Consider the following 20788-nt stretch of genomic DNA (forward strand, 5'->3'; position numbering starts at 1 on the left):
GATTAACTGTCAAACATCGATTTTAATATAGTTGCTCATTTGCAGTTGTGCGGCTGCATGGGTTGTGGAAAGTAATAATTATTTTAGCTACGCAGGCTTTGGGAAACCCATCCCTGTGTAGTCAATGACTGCGTCCCAAATGGTACCCTATTCCCTATATAGTACACTACTTTTGACCAGGGCCTGTAGGTCTCTGATCAAAAGTAGTGCACTATATATGAAATAGGGTGCCATTTGGGACTCAGTCCAGAAGTTACTCACCCTCCGACAGCCTGTAGGCCCAGTACTTTGGGATCCAGCACATTGAGAGGCTGCAGAGAAAAGAGAGACACAACATCACACAGCTAAACATCCTGTGGCATGGAACCATTCACAAACAGAGGGTGAGGCAACACAAAAACACACACAGCAAACACACACACACACACACACACACACAATGGGAAACAAAAGCCCAATTTGGAAAAGTACTGTCCATCTGGAGGTCAGATCAGGACAGAAGTATTAAAGAAATAAACTACAGAGGGAGGAGAGGAGAGTCGAAGCAGTGTGTGTGTGTGTGTGTGTGTGTGTGTGTGTGTGTGTGTGTGTGTGTGTTTGTGTGTGTGTAGAGGCTGAGTAGAGCACAGAGGCAGGGAATAGAGAAACCCTGAGGGCTGGTTGAGAATTATTCCATGTCAATGTGATTTCCTGAGTGGGTATTCAACACTAAGACTATAGAAAGTGTCGTTCATGGTGCTCAGGGCCACAATCTGTTTTATAACACTCCATCCTCTCTGATCCCTCCCCCACCTAAACACACACACACACAAAACAAACATCAATTTGGAAACGGACGCAAGCGCACACAGAATCGATGCACGCACGTGCACACAAACACACAGACACACAGTACTGAATACAAGACGTTACCACCCAAATCATTTTGAAAAAGAGGGGATAGAGAAGCATAAATAATCAACAGTAAATGTCCACAAGGCACACGTAGCACTTTTAAATGCAACTATGACATGGTCACACACACACACCTACACACGCACACACGGATGGAAAGAGGGAAATCACGTGGGTCTACATGAATTTGATTAAACAATGATTTTAAACCTTGTTGTGTGGTGGAGGTTTTTCTGAAAAGAGAAAGGAGGAAAGAAGCACAGATAGTTAGACAGGAGTTTCTTAAACAGTCTGGAACTAGATACAATAACATACAACACTGTATATGTGGTTCTGTCTCTAAATACATACAGTATTATAAATGTCTACAGTCCCATAACTAGATATAATACTATGTGGTTCAGTTCGGTCTCTAAGATGAGTTCAGTTCCTAAATAGATATAGCACTAGATATAGTACTACATACAGTACTACTGTATATGATACAGTACTATAGATGTGGTTCAGTTCAGTCTCTTACTACATAGATACAGTAATACAGTGAATTCGGAAAGTATTCAGACCCCTTGACTTTTTCCACATTTTGCCTTATTCTAAAATTGATTAAATTGTTTTTTCCCCTCATCAATCGACACACAATACCCCATAATAACAAGGTTTTTAGACATTTTAGCAAATTTACAAAAAAATTATTGTGGGGAAAGTCACATTTACATAAGTATTCAGAAACTTTACTCAGTAATTTGTTGAAGCACCTTTGGCAGCGATTACAGCCTCGAGTCTTCTTGAGTATGACGCTACAAGCTTGGCACACCTGTATTTGGGGAGTTTCTCCCATTCTTCTCTGCAGATCCTCTCAAGTGCCAGGTTTCCTCCAGACGTGACGCTTGGCATTCAGGCCAAAGAGTTTCATCTTGGTTTCCTCAGACTAGAGAATCTTGTTTCTCATGGTCTGAGAGTCTTTAGGTGCCTTTTGGCAAACTCCAAGCGGGCTGTCATGTGCCTTTTGCTGAGGAGTGGCTTCCGTCTGGCCACTCTACCATAAAGGCCTGATTGGTGGAGTACTGCAGAGATTGTTGTCCTTCTGGAAGATTCACCCATCTCCACAGAGGAACTCTGGAGCTCTGTCAGAGTGACCATTGGGTTCTTGGTCACCTCCCTGACCAAGGCGCTTCTCCCCCGATTGCTCAGTTTGGCCGGGCGGCCAGCTCTAGGAAGATGGAGGCCACTGTGTTCTTGGGGACCTTCAATGCTGCAGAAATGTTTGGGTACCCTTCCCCTAATCTGTGCCTTGACACAATCCTGTCTCGGAGCTCTACGGACAATTCCTTTGACCTCATGGCTTGGTTTTTGCTTTGACATGCACTGTCAACTGTGGGACCTTATATAGACAGGTGTGTGCCTTTCCAAATCATGTCCAATCAATTGAATTTACCACAGGTGGACTCCAATCAAGTTGTAGAAACATTTCAAGGATGATCAATGGAAACAGGATGCACCTGAGCTCAATTTCGAGTCTCATAGCAAAGGGTCTGAATACTTATGTAAATAAGGTATTTCTGTCTTTATTTTTAATACATTTGCATATACCCGTTTTTGCTTTGTCATTATCGGGTATTGTCTGTAGATTGATGAGAAGAATACAAAAATGTATCCATTTTAGAATAAGACTGTAACGTAACAAAATGTGGAAAAAGTCAAGGGGTCTGAATACTTTCCGAATGCACTGTATCTGTTGGTGGCCCTGTGGCTCAGTTAGTACAGCTTTGTGATTTATGTCTCTAAATAAAAAGCGCTCTACAAATGCAATTTATTATTATTATAATTATTGTTATTATTATTATTATTATTATTAGCAGCAACGCCAAGGTCGGAGGTTCAATTCCCGCAGGGGTCACATTCGCATAATAAAAATACATGCTCTCGCTGGAATGTAAATCGCTTTGGATAAAACATCTGCTAAATTATAGTGGCATATAGGGATAAACATATTTCAGTGCTATGGAGATGTTTCAGTACAGTATTTTTTACTTCTGTTTTTCCCAACAAATGTATACAGACAGAGACAGAGTCAGTTTATGCCTGAGGGATAGTAACTATGATTAGACACATACAGTACTGTAACACAGTGAAATAATCCAGTTTCTGCCCCATACAATGTACAGTAGAAATACCCATGTACAATGTACTGAATTATCTGGAGTCACACCAATATACAATGTACTGAATTAACTGAAGTCATACCAATATACAATGTACTGTATGGAGGAATGACAATACAATACACTAAGACATGGACTGATATTGTAAGTTATTTAGTAGATGTGAACTCTGTTAGACATGGTGTTGATGATAGTGTTTTTAATAATGCAGTGCATTGCATATTTAACTGACAGAAAATAATTGGCGGTGGACAGCGGTACGCTAACCCAATGTTAACTTTTATGTCTCTCCATAACCTACACACTTCCTTTAAAATAGACAGGGCTACACCGGTGTCCTAGGTGTTGAACCGTTGATGATAATGTTGTAGTCTTAAATAGATAGAGCTACACAGTACAGGGCAGTGTAATGACTTCACTATCGATCTGCCACTGGTAAGTGTCAGCATAATCAAGATCAAATACTGCCACACATAGAAAACAACACTTGGTGATACACTAGGACTAAGTCCTATAGCAACATTGACAGAGAGGTAGTGATACATTGTTGTGTCCCATTTCCACCCTATTTCCTATATAGTGCACTACTTTTGGCCAAGACCCATAGGTGCCAATTGGGATGCAGTCACTGTGTGGCCTAGGATTGTTTACAGATAGCAGGTCAGTACTAGCTGTCACTGAAAGACCTCTGTCATCACCGTACAAGGAAACCCCAGATTCTGAACACACTAGGAAACTATAGATCAGGAAAGAGTTCAAACATAACAATGAAAACACCATGGAAATGCCACACACTTGTCCCCCATGGGGGATAGATCCAAAATCTCCTCATTACCGCCCATCAAAGTTAGCCTATACATTTAAGCTATTGTTTAAGTGTATTTCACTCTATGTTGGTAAAAATGAGCATATAATGTTTGTATGGGAGTCAACCCCAATACATGTTAATGTCATCGTCACCAATAAACTGCATTACATATAAAAACGACTGCAAATACCACCACCAATTTTATATGGCTAGCATATCCAAACGGGAGTTCGCATTTAGCAGAATTTTATTCTAAACCCCAAAGGACAACTTCTAAATATTATGCAGCGAAAACATCCAAATATGATTTTATTAACAACATTGTGGACCTGTTAGAACACATAAATCACTATGGATTTGACTAATATCCACTTTGTTAGATCAGCTTTTTTGAATGGGTGCCAATGATACGCATCCTTGTTCGATCCCCCATGGTCTGCCTTCCATTGACCTCTTCAACGCATGTAAAGAATACATTTAGAAACAACCTGCTAGCCCAAAAACTGGACTCAACATACCTCTTTAGCTATGTTAAGATCAGTGAAGCTACTATGATAGGTACAGCTACTGTAACATAGGTCAAACTAATGCAGGTCAGCCAATTATACAGATACAGCTAAGATAGGTGCAGCAAATCTAGATACAGCTAAGATACAATTAGTCTAGCAGCAAATCTAGAAACATAGCACAGCTAGCATAGATACAGCTAAGATACAGGAAATCCAGGTGCCACTAAAAGCTAAGGCAAATCTGGGTAGGTTCTAGCAAGGTCCAGCTATGCCACTGAGATACGTAATACAAAGACGTTTTAAAAGGTTATAAAAAAGAGCCACTTAAATCACTGGAAAGGAAACAAAACATAATCAATTTTTAAGAGGAAAGTTGGTTGTGTTGTCAGCAAGCTCATTGAGAAAACAGTAAATCCAGCTGGTTAAATGCAGGGGAACACGCATGGTCACACAAGGCATTGATCCGAAGTCAGTGAAGCAGCTAGCCTGCTGCAAGCTAACCATCACCAAGCACTGGCCCCTCCAAACCCCTCAAATTGTATTAGTCACGTACACAGTTTACAGCAGTCATAAAAGGTGCGGTGAAATGCTTGCGCGCTAGCCCCTCGACATTGCAGTACAATGTCAATCAAAAATAAAAAGTAATTAGAGGAAGGTTGTATGCATAGTAATTCAACAGATACACTATATACACAAAAGTATGTGGACACCCCTTCAAATGATTGGATTCTGCCATTTCAGCCACATCTGTTGCTGACAGGTGTATAAAAGTTGAGCACACAGCCATGCAATCTCAATAGACAAACATTGGCAGTAGAATGGCCTTGCTGAATAGCTCAGTGACTTTCAACGTGGCACCATCATAGGACGCCACCTTTCCAACAAGTCAGTTTGTCAAATTTATGCCCTGCTAGAGCTGCCCCGGTCAACTGTAAGTGCTGTAATTGTGAAGTAGAAACGTCTAGGAGCAACAACGGCTCAGCCGCGAAGTGGTAGGCCACACAAGCACACAGAACAGGACCGCCAAGTGCTGAAGCGTGTAGCGTGTAAAAGTTGTCTGGCCTCGTTTGCAACACTCACTACCGAGTTCCAAACTGCCTCTGGAAGCAACGTCAGCACAAGAACTGTTCGTTGAGAGCTTCATGAAATTGGTTTCCATGGCCGAGCTGCCGCACACAAGCCTAAGATCACAGTGCCAAATGTCGGCTGGATGTGGTGTAAAGCTCGCCTCCATCGGACTTTAGAGCAGTGGAAATGCGTTCTCTGAAGTGATGAATCACGCTTCACCATCTGGCAGTCCGACAGGCGAATCTGGGTTTGGCGGATGCCAGGAGAACACTACCTGCCCTAATGCATAGTGCCAACTGTAAAGTTTGGTGGAGGAGAAATAATGGTCTGGGGCTGTTTTTCATGGTTCAGGCCCCTTAGTTCCGGTGAAAGGAAATCTTAACGCTACAGCATACAATGACGATTCTATGCTTCCAACTTTGTGGCAACAGTTTGGGGAAGGCCCTTTCCTGTTTCAGCATGACAATGCCCCTGTGCACAAAGCGAGGTCCATACAGAAATGGTTTGTCGAAATCGGTGTGAAAGAACTTGACTAGCCTGCACAGAGCTCTGACCTCAATCCCATTGAACACCTTTGGGATGAATTGGAATGCCGACTGCGAGCCAGGCCTAATCGCCCAACATCAGTGCGCAACCTCACTGATGATCTTGTGGCTGAATGGAAGCAAGTCCCCGCAGCAATATTCCAACATCTAGTGGAAAGCCTTCCCAGAAGAGTGGAGGCTGTTATAGCAACAAAGGGGGGACCAACTCCATATTAATGCCCAGGATTTTGGAATGAGATGTTTGACGAGCAGGTGTCCACATACTCTTGGTCATGTAGTGTATGTACACAATAGGATATACAGTATAAATTATGAATGTGCTATGCTAAGTATGACCGTGTTACAAATATAAAGTGGATAGTGTCTTGGTCGCGCAGTTGAATAAATAGTCTATAATAGAACAGAGCATGGTCACACAGGGCATTGAGCCGAAGTCAGTTAAGCAGCTAGCCTGCTGCGAGCTAACAGTTTAACTAGGAAGGCTGCAAGCTAACCATCATCAAGCACTGACCCCTCCCCTGCAGCCTAACAATGTAACCAGCAGCTAGCCTTCTGCAGGCTAACAATATAACCAGAAGCTAGCCTTCTGCAGACTAACAATATAACCAGCAGCTAGCCTTCTGCAGGCTAACAATACAGTATAACCAGCAGCTAGCCTTCTGCAGGCTAACAATACAATATAACCAGCAGCTAGCCTTCTGCAGGCTAACAATACAGTATAACCAGCAGCTAGCCTTCTGCAGGCTAACAATACAGTATAACCAGCAACTAGCCTTCTGCAGGCTAACAATACAGTATAACCAGCAGCTAGCCTTCTGCAGGCTAACAATATAACAAGCAGCTAGCCGGCTTCAGTTTAGTAATATAACCAGGTACTGAAGCTCTTCCCATTAGGAGCCCTAGGTTTTGGCCCAATTCTCCATCCCACACCCGCACACTTTCAGTCACAGATAAAAGCAATGGATTGGTGTAAAGATGGGCTGGAGGGAGTTTCCACCATTGTTGAATAGTCTGCTGTAAACTGACAATATAACCAGGTAGGCCTACTGACCTCTCCCACCAGGGGCTGTGAGGGTGGGACTCGATGCCAACACACGGATAATTAGAACAGTAACAAAGAGAGGGGTGAGAGAGGGGGGAACTAGATTAGTAGAGGAAGAGAGAGATGAAGGGAGAGAGGGGGAGAGAAGAGAGAGAGAGGAAGAGAGAGAGAGGAAGAGAGAAAAGAAGAGAAAGAAAAGAGAGCGAGAGAGAGAAGAGAGTCATCTCTTGACTCATCACACGTTCTCACACTGATGACATTAAACATATTAATGATATTACAGGAACCATGATAAAACAAAGAGACAGATTCAGTGCACCATTGCATTAGTTATCACTGGCGTACCGGAGCATTGGGGGCCCATGTGCCTGTCATTGATGTAAATGTTTTTACATTTAATAATTTTACTATTTTGATAGTAACCCTCCAAAAAGTCATTCCTAAACCTTTTTAATTTCCATATGTACTAGGAAGCTAAGTATTTGTTTCTTGGGCTTCAGGAATGTGACAGAAAAAATGCCTCAGGCCTTGAAAAAGAAAGCATTTAACTGACTGAAAGTATAAGTGGATATCGGTGATATCTCTCTGCTACCACACGGCAAGCGGTACCGGAGCGCCAAGTCTAGGTCCAAAAGGCTTCTCAACAGCTTCTACCCCCAAGCCATAAGACTTCTGAACAGCTAATCATGGTTACCCGGACTATTTGCACTGCCCCCCCACTCCCACCCCATCTTTTTACGCTGCTGCTACTCTGTTAATTATTTATGCATAGTCACTTTAACTCTACCTCAACTACCTCAACTAGCCAGTGCCCCCGCACATTGACTCTGCACCGGTACCCCCCTATATATAGCCTCCCTACTGTTTTTTATTTTACTTCTGCTCTTTTTTTCTCAACACTTTTTTGTTGTGGTTGTTTTATTTTACTATTTTATATATATTTTTAAATGCATTGTTGGTTAAGGGCTGTAAGTAAGCATTTCACGGTAATGTCTACACCTGTCGTATTCGGCGCATGTGGCAAATAAAATTTGATTTGATTTGATGTCCTTGATGATATTTTTGGCCTTCCTGTGACATCGGGTGCTTTAAGTGTCTTGGAAGGCGGGTAGTTTGCCCCCGGTAATGCATTCGGCAGACCGCACCACCCTCTGGAGAGCCCTGCAGTTGCGGGCGGTGCAGTTGCCGTACCAGGCGGTGATACAGCCCGACAGGATGCTCTCAATTGTGCATCTTCTCCACTGCGGTCCCTTTGATGTGGATAAGGGGGTGCACCCTCTGCTGTTTCCTGAAGTCCACGATCATCTCCTTTGTTTTATTGACGTTGAATGAGAGGTTATTTTCCTGCCACCACACTCCCGAAGCCCTCACCTCCTCCCTGTAGGTGGTCTCGTCATTTGTTGGTAATCAAGCCTACCACTGTTGTGTCGTCTGCAAACTATATACTGTAGCAATAGACAGTACACTGCATAATGAAACAATCCCTAGTAAGCTAGTGTTTTGAGGGTGGACTGACTGTATTATTTGGCATTAATAGACTGCTTTTACACACAACAACTTTCTATCCAAGCTGGGAGAGAGCGTGAGGATGGCTCATGTCATGCAGGTTCAGGTAGCCTATACAGGACAGTTATATTGGTAGCTGATAAGTATGCTGTTGCATCGAAAATGTATCTTACAATCTGCAATGTTTGAATTTCCAACTTTAATTACTGAACAAGTAATTACATTATTGGCACCAGCCAGCAGTCTAAAAATGGCAGCATTGCGACACCGTATAACTTCGTGAAATGTTAGGCTTAACATGAGAAAATGGGGGGATCAGAGTTAGTAAGACCCCCACCACATCAATTAACATAACAACACAACTCCCACTCCTGTTTTCCTTTTTAATGCCACTTTATTTGCATATTTTATATATAGACGCTAATAGAATGTGGCACAGTGTGCCAGGACCAGACAAGGGTCTGCCTTTCTCTGCCTCTCCCAGGAGAAGCCATTCGTAGCCAACAGTGGCAGCAGTAGTAGCAGAAGCAGCTACAGTACACTACCAAACAAAACCATATAAATATTTGAAGCAAGGCTGACCTGGTTACAGAATGCCCTTGGGAGCCCAAATGAGCATCTCAATACAGTAACGGCTACAGTAACAGCAGCTGTAACACTAACACTAACAATAGCTGTAGCTGTAAGTAGCTGTAGCTGTATTCATGTATATATAGTAGTAGCTGTAGAAATACAAATAGATTTAGCTATAGCAATTGCAAAATAAATTATAATTACCAATAGCAATAGATTTAGTAATAACAATATAACTAGAAATAGAAATAGCAATAGCAATAGAATGAACAATAGCAAAATAACTAGCAATAGCAAAATAACTAGCAATAGCAAAATAACTAGCAATAGCAAAATAACAAGCAATAACAAAATAACAAGCAATAACAATAGCAGCAGCATTAGCAGTAGCTGTAGCCGTATCTGAACTGGGTCAAATACAAGTGTCTAATACTTTACAATGCTTGAGGTGTGTTTGCTTTAGCTTGCCTGGTAATGAAACCAATTACAAAGGAATAGTGCTGAAGTGCAAAGTACGCCCCCCCTGCTAACAGATCAAGTCTTTGAAAATATGTACTGTATATATTTATATTTAATATGCTGTATCTATAATAAAGGGGTATGTTGTATCCTATATACTATACCTAAGATATAGGTGTGAGTATGCTGTATCCATTAGCCTATACTGTATATGTGATTTAGTGTGAGTATGTTGTGTCCAATATACTGTATACATGATTTACTGCTGTATCTGTGCATGCTGTGTGTGTGTGTGTGTGTGTGTGTGTGTACTGTACGTGTGTGTGTGTGTGTGTGTGTGTGTGTGTGTGTGTGTGTGTGTGTGTGTGTGTGTGTGTGTGTGTGTGTGTGTGTGTGTGTGTGTGCACGTGTGTGTGCGTGTGTGTGAGAGTGTGCTGTGTGTGTAGCCGTGTATTGTATCTACTACCACATGTAGGTCAAGAGCTTGTTCACTTTAAATAAGAGACAGGCTATTCCCCTGGTCCCGCCATAGCTCTGATATAAAAACCTTTCTTCATTCCACTTAAAACAGTTCATTGTTTGCTTCACTAAATCAATACTAACCACATATACAGACCGAGAAATCACTTTTCTTTGGCCATATGTTTGTCTGATTAAGCTTGCAGTTTTGCCTGCAAACCTGAGCCTCAGAAAAAAAGCATTATTCCAGCTCTCTAAAAGGTTAACCATAAGTGAGTGTAATCAGATTAATTAAATCATGTTTTTTGAGGTGTAACAAAACAAATCTAATATTCACTTTAATCAAAATGAGCATTTTTTAAGAGAAATAAGAATATAATTTCACCAGGTTTCATGAGATTCCAGCCTTGTCTAAGGTATAACGGTTGATTCATTTAGCAGATCCCAAAGGGGAAATGTAATAGCAGAGCAATAAGACAAATCATATTTTGACATTATTATCAAACTCTTAAAAGTGGGTCAATGCTCTACTAAAAGCACTGACGGAATTCACAAGAATAGGCCTAGTTCACTAAATGGAAAAGTGTACTGTGGCTCCAGGCATGGCAAAACCACAGCACTTGAATTTGAGGTTTAGATTTTAGTTAATATTTTTAAGCTGTCAGAAACAGTGGGTTATTTTGCTTTCATTGTCTGAATGTCCCTGATGGTCGATGGTAATGGATGGAAGCTATGTTGTTCAAATCTGAGCTACTCTGATTACATCCTTCCCTGGGAACATGGGTGTTGTACCGATTTAGATCCATACAATTTTTATGAGGAAGAGACATACTCACAAAAAATCGGACAAATCTCCTACAAATCTCCTTGCGTTCTAAAATAAAAATCCATCAGTTTAGGTCAGCTATAAAGTGCTGCACCACAAGGATTATGTTATACATACCTCTAACCCTGACACTAACCTTGCCCACCTTCAAAGAAAACAGTCCTTTCATATTAGCATCAAGCACAAAATCAATGACCAATTCCAGGAGATGCCAGGAGCAAATCAAACAGTCAAAGTCAACCTAAAAGTCCCTTAAATCCCAACACCAGTGGAACAGACGCTGGGGATTTCCAGGAGCACAGAGCATACATATTCCACTACAGGCCTCAGTCTGATCCTCAAGGTTTCTTTACCAAAGACATGTTCAACTGACATGAATCATTCCACATCTCAACTCAGATAAATGTCTGTGTTCAAATCTCATGGATAAAAGTCAGATAATACACAAACATATCTATTTTACAGTGCATAATGTACATGCGATTGTACTGTTAACTGTATGACTGATATCCACAGTGGATAATGTGATGACTATGTTATTACATACATACCATAATTTGGACCTTATGACCTGAACTGAGCAAAACTCTGAGTAATATAGTGTAACCCTTTCTGCACTACACTGGTATGATGCCACAAGAGGAGTAAAGAGAGAAGATAATGTGTAGCAGCCTGGTCCCAGATTTGTTTGTGCTGTCTTGCCAAATCCTATGGTCAAGCTTGGCATGACAACTACCATAGCAGTTGGTTATACACCACAAACCAGACCAGGCTGTAATGTGTAGTAAAGTGTAGTAAAGTGTAGTGTAGTAAAGTGAAGTAAAATGTAGTAAAGAGAAGGTGTAGCTACCTCCAGCCAGGATCTGCTGCTGCAGCTCATCCATCTGCTTCCTGTAGGCCCTCAGTGCAGCCTCCTTAAAGGTAGGACGGATGCGCTTTTTGGGTGGAGCCTCTGCAGGCTTCTCCTCCTTCTCCGTAATGTTTTTGTTCTCATCCTCTAGGTTTTCCGTCCTCTCCGACACAGACGTTTCGGAGGCCTCCTCCATCTCATCCCCCTCTTCCATTTCCTCCATTAACTCCTCTTCCTCCTCCTCGTCAGGCTCCTCCACCTCGACATACTCCACCATGGCCTCATACTCTGCTGTGTCCTCTGCTGTGTCCCCCGTCATGGCATCATCAATGTAATCCTCACTGTACTCCTCGTCGTACTGCTCGTCCAGACTACAGTCATACTCCAGAACGACTGCAGCCTCCTGCGTGGCATCAACGTCCTCAGAGACCTCGTAATCCTGGGTCGTAGCCTCGTATTCTTCAGAGACATAATCCTGAGAGGCATCAGGATCATAATCTGGTATGGGCTCCTCAAACTCCTCTGTCTCTTCTGTGTCGTTGGCGTTGGACCGGTTCTCCAGGTTGGCCAGGACCTGCTCCATCACCCCAACATAGGCGGTCTCGTTGTCCTCCAGCTGGTCCCCAGCGGCAGCCTCATCCTCGTCATCAGCCTTGTAGATGAAGGAATCTGTGTAGACGTCCGAGTCAATGGTGGTGCTGGAGTCGTTGGCCGTGGAGGTGGACAGTGTGCGGAAGCGGCCCATGAAGGAGCCTGAGTCTGCGGGTGGCTCCGGGGGAGCGGCACTAGGTGCGGGGCCTGACTTCCACACCACCTCCAGGGCTGATTTGGCCTTCTTCAGGGTGGAACCGAACCCAAAGCTGAAGGACGGAGCTTTGTCGGTGAGGTCGATGCTGAGGCGGCTGCTCCAAGACTTGGGCACCTCCTCTACGACTTTCTCGGACCGGATCTCGCTCTGGCTGCGGTACATGGTGGCTGACTTGGTCTGGCTCGGTTGGAAGCTGTGTTTGACGTCAAGCTCAGGGAATGTTTGGGTGGATAGTTCAGGGGCTTCTTTAACCGCCATTTTAGGAAGCGTGTTAGATGCCCCTTTAGGAACCATTTTAGGTGTCTCTTTTGGAATAGTTTTAGGAGTGTCTTTGGGAGGTGTTTTCACAACCTCTTTTGGACTTGTTTTGGGAGTGTCTTTGGGAAGTGTTTTCACAGCCTCTTTTGGACTTGTTTTGGGAGTGTCTTTGGGAAGTGTTTTCACAGCCTCTTTCGGACTTGTTTTGGGAGTTTCTTTTGGGCTTGTTTTGGGAGTGTCTTTCGGAGGTGTTTTAGGAGCCTCTGCATGAATAGCTTTAACAATTTCTTTAGGAGGTGTTTTAACAGTCTCTTTAGGAATCATTTTGGCTGTTTCTCTTTGTTTAATAGTTTTAGCAGCCTCTTCAGCAATTGATTTAGCAACCTCTTTTGCCGGTTTAGAAGTCTCTTTATAAATAGTGTTAGAAACCTCTTTAGGAATAGTTTTAGCAACCTCTTTAGGTGTTTTGGCAACCTCTTTAGGACTAATTTTTGCAACCTCTTTAGGAATAGTTTTGGCTACCTCTTTAGGAATAATTTTTGCAACCTCTTTAGGAATAGTTTTAGCAACCTCTTTAGGAATAGTTTTAGCAACCTCTTTAGGAATAGCTTTAGCAATCTCTTTAGGAGGTGTTTTAGCTTTAGGAGCTGCTTTAGAAGTTTCTTTAGAAAGCATTTTGGCAGTCTCTTTAGATTTAGGCTTATGGACAGGTGGTGTTACAACAGGTTCTTTCTCTACGATAGGGGCTGTATAGAGAGTAGTGGGAGGAGCAATACCCAGCCGGGCACTCTCCAGTCGGGTGACCTCCAGTGGGGCGATGTCCAACAGGGTGCTTTCCACCATATCCAACATGAAAGTCTCCTCCCCTTCAAATGCCAGGTCCACCTCCTGACACTTGGTGATGTTCTCCGGGAAGCCAGGGATGGCGGCTGGGTCGAAGGGGCTGCTGACCTCGGACACCAGGTTCTGCTCTGTGGAAGCGTCCAGCCCAGAGTCTGCTCCCTGCTCCAGGTGAGGCCAGTCCTTCCAAGGGGAGAGGTCTCCCTGCAGAGACAGCTGTGAGCCGCTGTAATGGCTCCTATCCCCAGACATGCAGACCAGCCCGTTGCTCACCCCACTGTCGATGGTCTCGGTGGTCTCGGCCTCGTTGGGCTCGGCGTACGGAGGGTTCTCCTGGCTGAGGGTCTGGCTGGCGTACCACGATGACGCCATATCCTCCTGCTTCCTCTGCCACAGCTCCTGGTCTGAGGAGGATAGCAGAGAGCCACCGTTGGGCCGGCTGAAGTACTGGCTCTCTGAGAAGTCTTCAGAGTAGGACTGGCAGAGCTTGGAGCAGTCAGACTCGGAGCGGCTGAGCTTGGGGGTGGAGTAGTCGCTTTGAGAGAGCCAGCCGGGGGTGAGGTCACCATAGTAGGGCTTGGAGGCTTTGTCAGACTCATCATAGGAGTCGTCAGCATAGTGAACTGAGGCAGAGTAGCCTGCCTCGTCCGCAGACCGGCTACCGTGCTCATGGTGACCATGCCTCTTTTTATCTGCTTTATGTTTGTGGACAGGCTTAGACACCACCATTGCATATTTGTTCCTGTTTAGTTCGTCTAGCTCCTTGTCACTGTCCATAGAGTCCCAGTCATCACTCTCAGCTTTGTCCTTGGCTGAGACCTTAATGTCCATGCTCTCATAGGTTTGAGAGGAGGACATGGCTTCTTTATCTTTCCTTTCCTTCACGTCATGAGTCGTTAAGCTATCAGTGGATACAGATATACCAGTCCCCTTCAGTTTGTAGCATTTTTTCAAAACTAAATCTCTATCTGAGGGGGTTGAGAATATTACAATAATAGGCCTAGGTTTCGCATTGGAACATTCTCTTTGTTGCCCTAACCGATGGGCTAGCTCTATTTTAAGGGTTTTATGTGCTTCAGCAAATCCCATTTTGTCCTTTAGAATGTGGTAGATGAGACTCTCAGTTTTCTCCAGCTTCTCTTCAGGAACGTTTATGAACCTCAGGCTGGCCTTGTTGGCCTGGTGGCTGACCTGCTTGATGTAGTCGTGGATGTCCCGCGTCTCTCTCCGGGACTGGACGAAGCCGGTACGCAGTTGCTCGATCTCAGTCTGCACCACCTCCACGCTGGAGGAGATCTCGTCGATGGAGTTCTTCAGGGCGTTGACGTGTCCCCTGAGCTCCGAAAGCTCTGTCTCGATCTGGCTGATGCCCTGCAGCTCCTTAAATATCATCTCCATCACATCCTGCGTCTGGTTGATGCAGCCTGTAGAGCTGGACCCGGCTTCTAAGACCGAGGTCGACTTCTGCTGCCGCCCAGCCCGGTCTAGGGACTTGCTCCGGATACCCAGGGTCTTCCTCCAGTTGCTCACCTCGGAGTCCGAAGACACACACTCCTGACTCTTTTTCCATTTCCTCAGCTTGCGTAGCGCGCCGAGCCGGAGAGTGTGCAGACTGGAGCGCTCCACCCTCTCGCCCTCGGAGCTGCCATCGGAGGGCGCCAGACTAATGAGGCTCTTCCTGTTCCGTCTCACTGGCATGGTGTGAGATTTCTGCTCATCGAATCTACGCACAGGTTTGGCCTCAATCAGGGAGTCAGAGTATTCACTATTGATGGAGAGGATCTCCTGGAAGATACTCTCATTATTGTTCAGCAGAAGAGCGTTTTTCGGGAGTCCGTTCGCTATCGCTACACGGTAACTGAAAGTCGGGGAGAGAGATGAGCAGTCGTTTTTGCCGTCATCCGATTCAAGAGAGATGTTACGCGCCGAAGAGCATTTGCTGATTTTTTTCACTGTGGTTTTCAGAGTGGTGGAGAGTGTCGGCGTCAGGTTACGTTGGTCACGCAAATCAGTGGTGGTCAATTTGGGCTCTTTATTGTCGCTACTCTCTTTCTTCTTTGTGGGATTCGCCAATTTCTTTGTAAACATTCCTTTGCAAATCTTCACGATGTAAGATGATAGGGTCTGGAGTAGGGCAGAAACCATGGAAGGCAATGTTTTGAGAGATGTCTATTAAAGATGCAGTGGAGCGGCTCTGCTCGGGCTGAGGAGCCAGCGGTGGAGGAGCCAGCGGTGGTGTTGGTTGTGGTGGTGGAGGAGGGGGGAGGGGGGACGTTGGAGGGAGCGTCAACCCCCAGGCAGACACACAACTCTGACAGGCCTGCTTAGATGAGCTCGTGTCAAAACTCCAACTCTATACATCCGAGTTGGGGACGGGAATCACTGTGAAATCCACTGGCTCTCCACAGGACCAGACGCATTGCTCTGCAAAAAGAGAGAAACAATGGGAAGTGTTAGTAAAGGCATAGACGAAAGATACTGTAGCACAGAGATACTATAACTGAGATACTCTAGCACACGCAGATACAAGCACACATATATACTAGCACACAGAGATTATAAGACACAGAGATACTAGCACACAGAGATACTAGCACACATATATACTAAATCTTTTACATTTTAGTCATTTAGCAGACGCTCTTATCCAGAGTGACTTACAGTTAGTGAATAATTTTTAAAAAATTAAAAAAAATATTCGTTTTTTTTATTCGTTTTATTTTTTTTACACTGGCCCCCCGTGGGAATCGAACCCACAACACTGGCGTTGCAAACGCCATGCTCTAACAACTGAGCTACATCCCTGCCGGCCATTCCCTCCCCTACCCTGGACGACGCTGGGCCAATTGTGCGCCGCCCATGAGTCTCCCTGGATTCGAACCAGGATCTCTAGTGGCACAGTTAGCACTGCGATGCAGTGCCTTAGACCACTGCGCCACTCAGGAGACACACTAGCACACAGAGATACTAGCACACAGAGATACTAGCACACAGATATACTAGCACACAGATATACTAGCACACAGAGAAACTAGGACACAGAGATACTAGCACACATATATACTAGCACACTGAGAAACTAGCACACAGAGATACTAGGACACAGAGATACTAGCACACAGATATACTAGCACATAGAGATACTAGCACACAGAGATACTAGCGCACAGATATACTAGCACACAGAGATACTAGCACACAGATATACTAGCACACATATACTTTATCACCAGATAATCTAACACAGAGAGATATTAGGATAGCACAAAGCAACAAAACAACAATGCTCTTATCATGAAGAAGGATTAATCTGATATCATTGAGGTGAAACCCTGCGCAGTGATCCACACACAAAAATCCATAATATCTACAGTTTCACACTGGGAAAATCCTCACAGGCTCACTGTGGCCTATCAAAGACTGCAGTAGGGATGGGATTCACACAAGCCACAACCAATGAGTATGCTTGATTTAATTTGGGTAAAATAAAGTACGAGTTCCACTCATCACAACAAAAATGTATTTAAGTGACTGTTCACCAATATAATCTTCTGCTAGTGCTTTTATGGTGAAGTGTGTGTGTGTGTGTGTGTATTGTGTGTACTTGTGTGTACATGTCTGTGTACGTGTGTGTATGTGCGTGAGAGCGTATCTTGCGTGTGTGTTTGAGTGAATGTGTAGGCTATGTGTGTGTATGTGTGTGTGTATGTGTGTATGGATTTCTCAGGGTCAATAGAGCCAATGGCCACATTGATATGCCTCCTTTTTACAGCAGGAGACAGGCTATTACTGTAATTACTTCAGTAGTTAAAATGCTGCAGTAGGTACACCACATCACACACACTCACCACGTCACACACACACACATACAGTGGGGAGAACAAGTATTTGATACACTGCCGATTTTGCAGGTTTTCCTACTTACAAAGCATGTAGAGGTCTGTAATTGTTATCATAGGTACACTTCAACTGTGAGAGACGGAATCTAAAACAAAAAAATCACATTGTATGATTTTTAAGTAATTAATTTGCATTTTATTGCATGACATAAGTATTTGATACATCAGAAAAGCAGAACTGAATATTTGGTACAGAAACCTTTGTTTGCAATTACAGAGATCATACGTTTCCTGTAGGTCTTGACCAGGTTTGCACACATTGCAGCAGGGATTTTGGCCCACTCCTCCATACAGACCTTCTCCAGATCCTTTAGGTTTCGGGGCTGTCGCTGGGCAATACGGACTTTCAGCTCCCTCCAAAGATTTTCTATTGGGTTCAGGTCTGGAGACTGGCTAGGCCACTCCAGGACCTTGAGATGCTTCTTACGGAGCCACTCCTTAGTTGCCCTGGCTGTGTGTTTCGGGTCGTTGTCATGCTGGAAGACCCAGCCATGACCCATCTTCAATGCTCTTACTGAGGGAAGGAGGTTGTTGGCCAAGATCTCGCGATACATGGCCCCATCCATCCTCCCCTCAATACGGTGCAGTCGTCCTGTCCCCTTTGCAGAAAAGCATCCCCAAAGAATGATGTTTCCACCTCCATGCTTCACGGTTGGGATGGTGTTCTTGGGGTTGTACTCATCCTTCTTCTTCCTCCAAACACAGTGAGTGGAGTTTAGACCAAAAACCTATATTTTTGTCTCATCAGACCACATGACCTTCTCCCATTCCTCCTCTGGATCATCCAGATGGTCATTGGCAAACTTCAGACGGGCCTGGACATGCGCTGGCTTGAGCAGGGGGACCTCCATGACGGCGTAGTGTGTTACTAATGGTTTTCTTTGAGACTGTGGTCCCAGCTCTCTTCAGGTCATTGACCAGGTCCTGCCATGTAGTTCTGGGCTGATCCCTCACCTTCCTCATGATCATTGATGCCCCACGAGTTGAGATCTTGCATGGAGCCCCAGACCGAGGGTGATTGACCGTCATCTTGAACTTCTTCCATTTTCTAATAATTGCGCCAACAGTTGTTGCCTTCTCACCAAGCTGCCTGCCTATTGTGCTGTAGCCCATCCCAGCCTTGTGCAGGTCTACAATTGTATCCCTGATGTCCTTACACAGCTCTCTGCTCTTGGCCATTGTGGAGAGGTTGGAGTCTGTTTGATTGAGTGTGTGGACAGGTGTCTTTTATACAGGTAACGAGTTCAAACAGGTGCAGTTAATACAGGTAATGAGTGGAGAACAGGAGGGCTTCTTAAAGAAAAACTAACAGGTCTGTGAGAGCCGGAATTCTTACTGGTTGGTAGGTGATCAAATACTTATGTCATGCAATAAAATGCAAATTATTACTTAAAAATCATACAATGTGATTTTCTGGATTTTTGTCTTAGATATCGTCTCTCACAGTTGAAGTGTACCTATGATAAAAATTACAGACCTCTACATGCTTTGTAAGTAGGAAAACCTGCAAAATCGGCAGTGTATCAAATACTTGTTCTCCCCACTGTATATACGTCATAATGCTCCGACACACGATGTCCCCACATACTGCTGTGGAGGCCCGGCTGTCTTGCTCGCCCGAGGTAAATACACAATTACACTCTATTCACGCTCTGACACTGTGTTAATCAGGATAAAATAACTAGCTACATTTTATTCATCTCAAATTAGAGACTCAGTGAAATGAGTGGGTCTGAACCCATTGTGTGGGTCTAAATAGTATTGAGTATGCATGGATTGATGTGTTCGACATAGTAACGTCATTACACCCTGACCCAGATCAGTCCTGGTACCTCTACTGAGGCAGACTGAGATATGTCCTGTTTCTGACCCATTACACACCATGCCCCCAGAGGCTGGTGCTTTCTATTCTGGCTCACAAAGATCGCTATTATAGAAAGGTATGGGGGAAAATATTGTACATATTATCATTATTATGATTGACATTAGTTAATTGACATTGATTGGCATTATGAGAATCGATCATTTAAGTAATATGTCTTATTATGGCCATAGGGCAGAAGTAGAGCACTACAATGATTGAAATAATAGGGCTGAGGGCTTTAGCTAATAGTAGTGCACTAATAAGGGAATAAGGGAATAGTGTGCCATTTCAGATTTACCGAAGGACTGTGGGATTAGGTGCCCTGACTGAGCAACACAGGGATGAACCGCAAAGCCTCTCTGTCTCTGGGTGGTATTCTGAAATGAGATCCATGCGCTTATCTTGAGTTTTCACTTAAGTCTCCCATTGTCCCACATCAACGCATGCCTTACGCGAAGGTTCAAGTTGTGCACGCTTATCTCAATTCCGAATCAGGCCCCCCATGATTGGCTACCTGTGAATGGCTGGCTAGGGGTGGCTGTATCTGATTGGCTAGCTGTGAGCGGCTAGCTAGGAGTGGCTGGATGCGTTTAGCTAGCTGTGAGTGAGTAGTTAAGAAAGGCGGGATGCGATTGGCTAGCTGTGAGCGAGTAGCTATGAATTGCTGGATGTGATTGGCTAGCTGTGAGATGTTGGTTGTGATAGGCTGTCACTGGCCAGGAGTGGGGACTGTTGTGGAGTGTAAGCCAGCAGCTGCTCCACATTAGTTCAGGGGTTTAACCACTGATGCATTCATAGTCTTATGACTACAGAGACAGGCTCTCTCTCTCTCTCACACACACACACACACACACACACACACACATACACACGATGCACACAATGCACACGTGAAATGGGCTGTGAAACACAGCATCAGCATTAGCCTTTACTGATGGGCTGTGACTGTGAGCCAGTCGGTCTAACAACATGGGCTGGGTCGCTTGGCTTCTACAACAGACCATTTTGCATTCAACAGGCGTGCTACTTTATATGGGGATAGCTAGGAGATTATTTCAGATGTTACTCTCAAAATGTGCTTTTCAATGTATACTGAACACAAATATAAACACAACATGTAAAGTGTTGGTCCCATGTTTCATGAGCTGAAATAAAAGTTCCCAGAAATGTTCCATATACACAAAAAGCTAATTTCTCTCAAATGTTGTGCACAAATTTGTTTACATCACTGTTAGTGAGCATTTCTCCTTTGCCAAGATAATCCATCCACCTGACAAGTGTGGCATATCAAGAAGCTGATTAAACATTACACAGGTGCACCTTGTGCTGGGGATAATAAAAGGCCATTCTAAAATGTGCAGTTTTGTCACAGAACACAATGCCATAGATGTCTCATGTTTTGAGGGAGCGTGCAATTG

The 20788-nt window shown here is 44.1% G+C and overlaps 1 protein-coding gene across 1 annotated transcript in view; it reads right to left on the reverse strand.

The window, feature by feature from the left end:
* The window catches only part of LOC121580047 (protein unc-13 homolog C), a gene marked incomplete at its 3' end in the record, with an annotated part of 110557 nt that overhangs the window by 79904 nt on the left and 9865 nt on the right, over window positions 1-20788 (reverse strand). Inside the window, 3 exon segments of the mRNA XM_045225024.1 lie at window positions 262-311; window positions 1105-1127; window positions 11702-16031. Of these exon segments, the coding sequence (XP_045080959.1) occupies window positions 262-311; window positions 1105-1127; window positions 11702-15752 (4124 nt within the window).

This window comes from Coregonus clupeaformis, chromosome 15 (genome assembly GCF_020615455.1).
Source record: "Coregonus clupeaformis isolate EN_2021a chromosome 15, ASM2061545v1, whole genome shotgun sequence".
Classification (NCBI taxonomy): domain Eukaryota; kingdom Metazoa; phylum Chordata; class Actinopteri; order Salmoniformes; family Salmonidae; genus Coregonus; species Coregonus clupeaformis.